The sequence below is a fragment of the Orycteropus afer genome, unplaced genomic scaffold (genome assembly GCF_000298275.1).
Source record: "Orycteropus afer afer isolate SDZICR_OR568_19922 unplaced genomic scaffold, OryAfe1.0 scaffold00477, whole genome shotgun sequence".
Classification (NCBI taxonomy): Eukaryota; Metazoa; Chordata; class Mammalia; order Tubulidentata; family Orycteropodidae; genus Orycteropus; species Orycteropus afer.
The window spans coordinates 1,879,693-1,891,140 of record NW_006922064.1 but is presented as its reverse complement, the minus strand read 5'-3'; the positions used below and the strand labels follow the sequence as shown (position 1 = coordinate 1,891,140).

Below are 11,448 nucleotides of genomic sequence, written 5' to 3'. Positions count from 1 at the left end.
AAAATAAAAATGAAGAAATCTAGGTATAAAAAGCAAAGGGATTTACCTAATGGAATGTAGCTAATTAGAGAGAAGATGAGGTGGAAAGAATTCTAAGTACAGAAGATGTGAATTTAAGTCTCTGCCTTGTTACTTACGATTTTAGACATTAAGTGCTGTTACACTGAAGGAATTGCAACTAATGTTAGGAAACAAAATGTGTATAAATTATTGAATGGAAAACTAATTTGCTCTGTAAATTTTCTCCCAAACCACAATATAAAAAAAAAAGGAAGAAAATTTTATGGATCACAAAAACAACAAAAATAAAATGAGCAATAGAAAAGTGCTAAGACTGCACCCTGTCAAAGGTGGAAAACTTGAGAGACTTGGAAAAACAAGGCAGTCCCATTGAGTTTCAGCTTTGACTAGTTTCACTGTATACTTAGATTATGTACATGTATTTATTTGTTTATTCTCTGCCCCTACAGAAAGTCTTAAAAGATCAAACTTCTTTGTTCATCACTGTATCGCAACACCTACTAGGTAGCCACCCAAACATATTTACTGATTAAATGAGCTTAATTGCAAAAACAAAAACAAACCAAAAAAACTGTTTGTGCCACCCCGGTATCTCTTAGGGTCATTGGTACAGTTAATAGATGTAAAGATTGTGAAAATACATACATACCTTTAGAGGGGAGAGGGTCAGGATAAATACATACTTATAAAATTTAAACTCCAATCATACCTTCCTTCTAGTTATGGGAAAGACTTAAGGAAAACTCTTCTGAAACAAACTATAGTTGATGGTAGAAAAATAAACAGGGCTCTAATTAAAGACTTTGCTAACAGCTATTTGGTATGTAAAGTGGGAAGGCTCCCTATGATAAGTAGAAAGGTAACATAACAACATAAAATTCTAAAATAATTTAAGAAATACAGATGAAATGAGTTTCACCAAAAGATACATTGTTAGAAATTATTTCCATTTTTAGTATTAAAGAAAGAGGATTACTAAGACTGCATTTTAGTGTCCACAACTTATCAGAACATTATCCCTACAGAGGAAGCTGGATCACAGAAGGAACTGAAGTGAGATTTTCAATAGCCAAGTACAGGAAGGTAGTGTACCTAATTTACTCAGGAGGAATGAGTACTTCACTTGGGGTAGAACATTCGGATAAGCTAGCCACTGTAGACAATGGTGAAAGGCTGTATGAGGTCAAGGAGCCCTCATTCCACGTAAGGTTACAAATGCCCTTCCTCCCCAGAGGTTTTAAGTACAAACTCAGATAGAATGGACTCTCATTTTCTCCCAAAGCAAAATTTTTCATTTTTCTGTTAATTTACTCAGAAGTGTTTAACTTCAAAACCAAAAGAATCCAAAACCTAAAAACATTTACTGCTTTACAAAACAATCCTCTTACACTGCAAGCATTAGGAGACATACAAAAAGAAATATGATGAAGTGATCAGGAAGGATGAAGGGGAAGTAGGGCTGCTTATACACAGATTTACTGGAGGAAAATTAACACATCTTAATATATACTGTCTCCAGAAGGGAACGGTAGTTGAAGCCCTTAACTAAATCAACTCAAAGGCATACCTTTACAAAACTACCCCTTAAAAACTATTTGCACTAATTCAAGGCATCTTTGCCATTAAGAAAAAATACTTTATAAGTGAACATCATTATATATACAGCTGCTTTCACTTAACCTTATGAAATAATTAACTGATGAAGAAAGATTAGAAGAGTGGTAAATATTGGCACTGAGTTATGTTACCACAGCAACAGTATCACTAGTAATGTGACATGTAACCTGCATGAGAATGGGACTGATTTAGCCTTTTTAACAGCCTTCAGAAATTATCCAACTCCTGCTTCAGTACTAGCCTTTTGGCAATCCTGGTCCTGGACAGCTATGGAGGAGACCCTGAGGGGTTGTCTCCAGCTTTCTTTACCTTTGGCCCAAAGAAGACAAGAATGAGAGAACATGGCAGGGAATAAAGAGAAGAAAATCTGTTAAACACCAAAATGGTCAGAGGCTAATGTGAATTCATACTTTCTTATCTCTCTGTTTCATCTTCACGGTTCTCTGTTCCAGTGAGTACCCCAGTTCTCTGGCTGCTTCTGTGAGTTTTTCATCTATGCTTTTCAGAAGACTAATTTTCTTCTTATCTGTTACTTCTTTAATTTTTTTCATCAAAAATAATCTGGAAAAAAAAATGTAAAAGCTATCATTATATTGCAGGCCACTGCACCAAGTATACAGACCACTGGATGTTAAAGGAACTAAATTAAACACTTTAAATTCCATGGAAGAAAAAGTCTACAAAATAATTATCCCAACAGTTCTCTCAAAATCACTAACGGATTTCTTCAAACAAGGGAAAAATGGTATTAATAAAAAGCTTCCAGTCCCATAAATAGCAAACATGATTCAAGTTTGTATTATGTCTATAATGTCTATGATAAAGGCAAAAGAGATTGAAAAAGCTGAAATTCATTCAAGTTATAAAGTACATCACTTGATACAGTATATTTTGGAGAAGTGTGGTATAACAGAAAAAGTATGTAGACATCAAAAAGGAATTTTATACTGTTATAATGTTTAAAGTCAGCATTTTTTAAAAATTTTTACCTTTCAAATTTAAGTTAAATTTAGAAAATGTAAAAAGAGAGCAAAGCTACTTTATAAGCTTACATAAAAGTACAATCCAAAGTAATCTTTAAAGGTAGGTGAAAACTGTCAACCACTTGGAGGGGGGTCTATGTAGGAGATCCTGGATAGAGTGGGAGAACAATGTAGAGCAAAACTCAAAATCATTAAAAAAAAAAAAAAAAGGGACCAGTTTTGCTGGTTTGATAGAACCTGGTGGAACTTCTGAAACTATGGCCGCTAGCTGCCCTTCAGGTCTGGAATTGAACCCACTCCTGTAGCTTCCAGCCAAACAAAAGACAGGCAAGCATATGAGCTGAACAATTTACATTAGGTAGATACACTCCTTGAAGAGATCAATCTTGGGAGAATAGAAGGGCTGTGTATGCACAGGGAGACAGCTCAGGTGGCAGGAGTGCATGGGAAGGAAGGACACAGGGAAGAAGTGGCTATGGTGGGAGAGCTGTTGCATTGTGGGAGATCACAGTCAATGTCATGAGACAAAGTGTATGTGAACTGCTGTATGGAAGATGAATTTGCTCTGTAAACTTTTACCCAAATCACAATAAAAGTTGGGAAAAAAAAGTGTGAAAACTACTATATATTGCTAATGCCAGTTAAGAAATAATTTTTTTATATTATTGTTCACAAGTTACGATTTTTGCCAGCACTCAGTTAAGACAACCCAGAGAAAACAATCCTCCCTTCCTCTGTAATCAGTACAGAATTCCAAGGAGGAAACTAATTTCTACTGCTCACTTTCAACCTTGGAGACTTGCTACAGGCTGGGCACTGTAAAGGGCTGAGAACATTTATACTGGGTGCTGTTCTTATCTCTGTTTCACAGATCAGGACATTGATGATATGTTACATTTTATCATAAACAGGTTAAGACTTTTGTCAGTGGAGCAGATAGAAGGTTAATAGTAATGAAGTTATTAAGGACAGATTAAAGTGCCACAGAGACTGAGGAACTTAAGAGCACCACAATGACTGTCTTTTCATTACAGTACATATGATTATACTGAAATTACCTTCAATCATAACCAGTTAAATCAAGAGAATATATTTAACTTATCCAAATTTAATCATGTCAGGCCCATAGAAGTCAATCCTTATGGTCTTCCTCAACCTCTCTGACATGGCACAGAAGCCCTTCAAGTACCCTGTGCTACATCTTCCCATATTTTCAGGCATTAGATTATTCCCTTGTCTAGGATACCCTTCTTCCCCTTCTTTCTAGTAAATTCTCATGCATCCAGCAAGTCCCTGATGAAATACCTTCTATGAAGACTTCCACCACACTTCAAGGTCCTTAACTGTCTGCCCATATTTAATACATTATTATGACTATCCCCATAAAATATATTAAGCTTCTGTCTCTCAGCTTCAAACTTACCTTCCAATACTCTGCTTTGTGATGCTTAAAGGTTTCCCTTTAGACAGACCACAGTATTTCACATGCAGAAGTGCTCTCTACGTACATTTCATCACACAGAATATTAAAAAGATGTATACTCAATGGTAGAGATTTAATTTTTCTGCTTTATCATCGACATTCTTAAATGATACTGACATTATATCACTGCTAAGAAATCTTAGCTCTCATTAGTATTGGAATAAGTTTGTTTAAACATTTTCCTAACTGTTCTCTATAAAGGTTTTTCCAATCAACACATCAGTAAAGTTCCTTATACCATAACCACCATTACCAATCTTACTAATCTTTGCTGGCTTAATTTGTATTTCTTGGCTACTATTAAATCTTGCACTGAAAACTAATCTCCATGGACATAAAAATAATTTGTTTATAACAAATGATCTGCCTTGAAAGGCCTTATTCAGGTCGATAAAGAAAAAAGCTAAATTAAGGTAAAATTGGCTGATTCAAATAAAGGTCAGTCTCCCCAATACTGAAACAGTTCTAATACTTAAAAAGTATTCAGACAGTTATATCTCACAGTAATCACTCATCCCTATGTTTGAGATAAATTATTAGAGACAAAAAACATACTTTTGTATGAAGTAATGTTAGTTCTTCAAATATTCACTTGCTGGTCTTCACCTATATTATAAATAATATCACCAATGGATTTTCTTTTTCTTTGTTTCCAAAAAGCTAAAGAAACACCAGAACAGTCTTGGATCATTTTAGATCTAAGCACTATTATGTTATCTTTCTTTTTAAAGAAAATTTTTAACACAGTAACACTAACAAGATAAATTTTAAAAATGGAAATACCATAGTATTTGTAGAATTAATAACTTGTTTATTGAACACCTACCATGTGGCAGGCACTATTCAGGAGACAAAGCTTCTGGCATCATAGAACTTATGTGTTAGTGGAAGAGATAAAACAATAAGCAAATAAACAACTACAGTTTCTAATACAGATGGTACCAATTTAAATTGAATGGTAAATGTAAAGGGCTTAAAATAACTGTCTAAATTACACAACATTCTATATAAATCTCAGAAGATTAGAGGAGAAGGAAAAGCCTTTTTATGGACATCTGTAATGCAGTGATATACAGAAATGTACCTAGCATGTTTAGTGGTAGCACTAAATTCACTTAGTTTGAATTGGTTGCTACAAATACTCTTAAATCACAGGGACTACTGTCTTTTTAAAGGTAGGGTAAGGTCGCTGGGTGAGTTATGCTCCACCACTACCTGAAAGATTGGCAGTTTGACTCCACACAGCACAATGGCAGAAGAAAGAGCTGGCTATCTACTTCTATAAGATTATAATAATTGAGTATGTACGTAGCACAGCTCTACTCTGAAATACATAGGTTCACAGTGAATGAGAATTGACTCCATGGCAATGGTTTTTTTTTTTTTTTTTTTTGGTTTAAAGGTACAGTATTAAAAGAGGTCATCCAAAACATAATCTCCTTATTACAGTTAAACTGGTAACAACTGCCTTCTTCACTTCCTCACAATTGAAACTGTGTAACTGTTCAAAATGGCTTCAAATCATGTTTGTGGCTGATATATTGCCTCACTCAACTGCATTCTAACCTCCTAACTGTACACAAGACAGCTTGCTACATTTCCCGTATTACTCTTCAGGCTCCATAGGAAGGTAGCTTCTTTCAAGCAGATACAAATCTTTTAAATCTGAAAGATAGGATTCAGGTAGAGGCCATCCTGATGCCATTTCTACCAGGGAGCTCAGCTATAGAGGCATGTGATTGCTCTACAGCAGCTGTAGTGGGAGATCTTGGCATCTGTTCCCTAACTTCATGGGTATTGGGAGGTAAGGGGCTCTGCTGGCATAGGTTGTGCCAAAGACAGAGTGGTCCTGGCACAGGCAGTAGTTCTTGACTCCCCAAGAAACTGGCAGTTCTGTTATGGAAGCAGTCTTGTCCCAGCTTCCTGTCAGAGATAGAGATAAACTCTATTGGTGAGCTAGTTCCGCAGTACAACTGTCATTCCTGGAAGCTCAATGTGTTCTGTCAGCTCTTCCAATGATTTTATAAGCAGCTGCTATTAAATCTTTCTGTTTGAAGTATACACAATGAGTCCTTACATTGAACTCTTAATGACAGTGTTTAAAACCAGACATCTAAAGGAGACCCGTGAAATCTTCTGATTTTGCCCTGGGCCAACTGAGTTCAAGATTAAAATTTTCATTAAATAATTAGTTATATGAGAGGGATTTTTTTTTTCCGTAGAAAGTAGCAGAAAATGAGTGTGAGTCAAACTATCACTTCTGTTCTGGAAAAGCCATGGAAATGATCTCTAGAAATTTAAAATTGTTGGCTTACCTCTATAGCCATTAATAATGGAATGACACAGTACAAGAATTATAAACATATTTAACTGTAAATAGAAGAGAGATTAAAATAAAATATTTTCTTACTTGACTGCAGCAAACACATTATCTCCACTTTGAACAATTACACAATTTTTCTTCGCTTCATTTGTACCAACACACACAGGAAGCTCATCAGGAGAATCTCTGTTAAGTAAAAGGTATTATTAATTTAATTGCTCATAATTTATATTATCAGGCAACTAGAGCTTTAGGTCTATAGATAACAATTTATACATGTTTGTTTGTTTTTTCAATTGGAATAAATTTTCTGGGTTTAAGATCTAGATTTCTTAGGAATAGTTATGGGAAATCTTATTTATGTAAAAGAAACTAAAATTAAGATTCTTAGAACCTGGTATTTTACATCCAAATACAAAGGAAAGGGGATGAAGACCTGTCAAAAAAAAAAAAAAAAAAATAGGGGAAATTATACACCATCATCTCTTTCCTACTTTTAGAGTCTCTAAGAAAAAAAAAAGGAAAAACATAAAAATAGAAAAAAAAAAAAACAGGACAGAGCTACAAAACATTAGATGGCAGGATCCTCCCAAACCAAACCAAACTCACTGCCACTGAGTCAATTCCAACTCATAGTGACCCCCACTGGATTTCCAAGGCGGTAAATCTTTATAGAAACAGGCTGCCTCATCTTCCACAGAGCGGCTGGTGGGTTCGAACCACTGACTCTTTGGTTAATAGCCAAATGCCTTAACTGCTACACCACCACAGTTCTTTGATAGGATTTTACCCATGTATAAAGCCAAACTATTTTATTTTATAATTAAAGAAACCAATACAGAGAGATTAAGTGACATTGCCAAGGTCCTAGTAAGTTAACAGCAGAGCCAGAAACAGAATCTACACTGTCTCAATTCTCATGCCCACTAACATTATTGCTTTGTTAGTTCTTAATGATTTTATAAACACCTGCTTTACTCTATTTACTTCTCCCTGGGCACTGTTCTTTACTTTCTCAACTGTAAATGTCTTACAGTTGATCACCACATTAAATGGCAACATTTCTACTGATGTAACAGGACAAAGTATTTTCCCTCAAGCTACCACTATTTCTCAAAACTTTGAGATCCTGTATGAATTAATTTATTCCTCATAATATTCATAAGAAGTATGTATAATTACTGTCCCCATTTTTACAGGAAATTGAGAATAATGACTGTCCCAAGGTCACCTACTAGTAAACAATGGGAGCAAGCTGTCTACTCTAGAACCCACTCTTAACTACCAGCTGTCACTCTGGCCACTGGAAGTACATGGCTTATTTATGTCATTGCAGCTGTTCTAAATTATCTTTTTTGGGCTAAGGGGTCTCTTCTGAACCCAAAAGAAAAAAAGTTGATAATCATGAAGGATGAGCCAGTGAGGTTAAACCTAAAGAGTTTATCCATCCTACAGTTTACCCATTTAAAATGGCAATAGCAAGAACAAGAGGGGGCCCATATATTCACCAATAAGGGGAAACAATGCCCTTCACCTTGGGTGAGGTCAATGAATGTCCATTTATACTGGTTAGAGGAGACATAAATTATATTTTAGAGGAGAAAAAATTCTTTACCTGAAATATCCCATGTGGTACTGAGTTTTATTATCTCCAATAATAATGGTCTGGAACTCAGGAGGATCGTAGTAAAACCTCCAGTGAAGGTTACAATTCAGGGCTGCTGATTTTTTCTTCATTTTATGTTTTCCAGCAAGGATATCATAAGGACCCACTAAATGAAGTCCAAGGCTTACAGAAAGTGAATCTATAAATAAAATAAATTTATTTTGAAAGTATCTTTCTGGAGGGAGAGAGAAAATAATGTCTTTCATTAGCAAACTATTTATAATCAATTGTTTTATGAAAAGAGTTTCCAAAGTTTAAAAAAAAAAAGTATTCAGTTACATATGAAGATGTTAATTATAAATGCTCAATGGAAAAGAAGCCAGAGAAGCACTTAGGATTTCCTCCTACATTTGCCACTGAATTAGCTAAAGATTTCAAACATTCCTTCTGTTTCTTATTTTAGCCAAAGCAAGAGAGTCTATAGTCTATAGTCCTACAGTAATATTAGAGGTATAAACACCTTGTCTCATTACTACACTTCCAACAGCCTCAAATACTTATAGCACACACATGTTGGGAGAGACAAATAGACAGCAAATGAGTATGGATTAGGAAAGGTAAAAAAAAAAAAAAAAAATGTTTCCCACCCTTCCCTGGGTGGTACAAGCACTTTACATGCTCTACTTCTGAAAAATCAGCCAATGAAAACCCTGTGGAGCACAGTTCAAATGTGACACACATGAGGTAGTCATGATTCCAAACTGACTAGAAGGCACCTGCTTTTCCTCTATGTCAGCTAATTGTCACTCTAGATTCCCTTGCCTCCTTGGCAATGTATGCGACCAACCCTAACCCTGGATCTACTGCAAAAGGCCTATTTAGAGCAAAAGATGTCACTCTGAAGATTAAGGTACACCTGACCCAATCCATAGTATTTTCAATAGCCTCACATGCATGTGAAAGCTGGACAATGAAGAATTGATGCAATGAAGAATTGAACTGTAGTGTTGGTGAAGAATACTGAAAATACCATGAGCTGTCTTGGACAAAGGACAGCCAGAATGCTCCTCAGAAGCAAGAATGGCCAGATCTCATCTCATGTACTTTGGTCATGCTGTCATAAGGGACTGGTCCCTGGAGAAGGACATCATGCTTGGTAAAGTGGAGGGTCAATGAAAAAGGGGAAGACCCTCAAAAAGATAGATTGATGCAGTGGCTGCAACAATAGGCTCAAGAATAGCAAGGACTGTGAGGATGGAGCAGGACTGGACAGTGTTTCCTTCTGTTGTACATAGAGTTGTTGAGTTGGAGCTGACTCCATGGCACCTAACAACAACCCTCCATGATTCCATCTTCTTTCTCCATTTACTGACCACAGAGGGAGAGTGTAAAATAAAACCACAAAGTCATGTGGTCTGTTCAAATGTATAATTTTCTAACTTCAGATGGTCTTCCCTGCTTCTCTGAAAGCAAGGTAAGCACTCCAGGCAGGACCTGGAGGAAGAAAATTTTTGGAAGAGGTACCTGTGAGTAAAGGCAGGGAGAGAGGCTATTTTGAAGAGGAAAAATAATTCAACTTAGCTGGAGATTAGGATAGGGTATACTATTTTTTCAAGTAACAAGAAAACTAAAACCACCCATTTCACTACCCAGAGATATTAGGAGTTCAATAGTTTGATATACAGAAAAAAAAAAAAAAAATCCACACTTTCTCCTATGAATAAATATACCACACCACCCCCCAAAAACCCTCTGCTGTTGAGTTGATTCTGACTCATAGAGACCTCCACTGGGTTTCTAAGGCTGTAAATCTTTATAGAAGTAGATAGCCTCATCTTCCTCCTGCAGAGCAGCTGGTGGGTTTGAACCACCAACCTTCTGGTTAGCAGCCAAATGCTTTACCCACTATGCCACCAGAGTTCTTTGTATGAACAAATATAAATATATAAAAATTTTAAAAGTGAGTTGTTTTCTAATCTTTTTGTCCTTTATCCTGCCCCACTAATATTTTCTGAGTATTTTCCCATGCCATCAAATTTACTTTAAGCCATGTTTAATGGCTGCATGATAGTCTATTAGAAAGAGGTACATACCCATCCATTCATTCTCCTACTGATGGACAGTTTTTATTTCTAATTTCTTTACTATTCTAAACAATGCTGTAATGAACATCTTTGCAGGTAAATGCTTATACACAGCCAAGACTATTTTCAGAGAAGTTGCTATATAATTTAAGTGTTTTGATACATTGTCAAAATTCAGAGTATGTACCAATATACATTACCATTAATAGTACATGCCTACTCCATTCCATGTTAGTTAAAAAATTCAAATAATAAAAAATGTCAAATAGTGAAAAGTAACTAACTCTGTCTCTTCCTGTCCACAGACACAACCCATTATCAGTTTCTTGTACATTTTTCAGAGATAGAAGTACATGAAAGGTATATAGATATGTGTGTGTATATGTCCACACTCTTTTCACTTATTTTAGGCATAATATTTTATAATTTACTAAAAATCTGCCACGTTCTTTTAAAACTATGAATATCTACTGAATAGATGCATTACTGATAGTCATTGAAGCTGCTTACTGGTTTCTGCTTCAATAAGTATCCTGGAACATAATTCTTGGGTCACATAATCCAAAGACAAGTTCCTAAGAAGCAGAATGATTAAATTGTACTAATATTCCTGCTAACATAGGAATATGCTTGTTTTTCCTTAAACACTTATCAAATCATATAGTAAAATTATTTACCCTTGCCAATATTATTGATAACAGGACATATTATTGTGGCTTTAATTTCTATTTCTTACTATATTCTCTTCTCAGAAACACTTTTAAAATTGTTCCTTTTCTATTAACTGTTTATATCCTTTGTCCAGTTTTCTATTAAGCTGTTTTTTCCATTTGTACAGACAGAAGAATGAATCTTGAGCAACTCACCAGCTGGCTTTTCAGGATCAAGTTCTTCACAGAACCTCCAGAAATGATAGAAATCTTCAGGCAGAGAGAGTTTATAACAACTTTCTACTTCTTTTCGAAGGTCACTGGAGATATCAGCTTCACAGGACTTACTTTTCTTCACATCAAGCGTTTTCTCACACTGATAATAGGCACACCAAATTTAGTTTACCAAAAATCATTTCAGTAGCTTTCTGTGTATAACAATATTGTTCATTCTAGTTTCCCTAACTCTACAAGAAAGGTTTTCTTTAAAACTCTGTAAGTGGTATCGCCAAGTAAAATCTGGGGATTCTTTTGGACCAAGATAAAAGAAAAAAGAATTTGTAACAAATGATGGTTAAGAAAGAAGGGTTCCGGCAAGATGGCGGACTAGGCAGAAAGACTGCACAGACCCTCTTTAACAAAGAATAGGGAAACCAATTAACACAGACACAGAAGATAATC

At 35.5% G+C, this 11,448-nt stretch overlaps 1 protein-coding gene across 1 annotated transcript in view; it reads right to left on the bottom strand.

Annotated features, from left to right (window-relative positions):
- Positions 1–11,448, bottom strand: part of LOC103209127 (histone PARylation factor 1) — a 44,916-nt gene that overhangs the window by 22,563 nt on the left and 10,905 nt on the right. Inside the window, exons 2-5 of the mRNA XM_042782825.1 lie at positions 10,984–11,143; positions 8,043–8,232; positions 6,515–6,613; positions 2,049–2,199 (exon numbers count right to left, since the gene is read on the bottom strand). Of these exons, the coding sequence (XP_042638759.1) occupies positions 2,049–2,199; positions 6,515–6,613; positions 8,043–8,232; positions 10,984–11,143 (600 nt within the window). The remainder of the gene's footprint in view (positions 1–2,048; positions 2,200–6,514; positions 6,614–8,042; positions 8,233–10,983; positions 11,144–11,448) is intronic.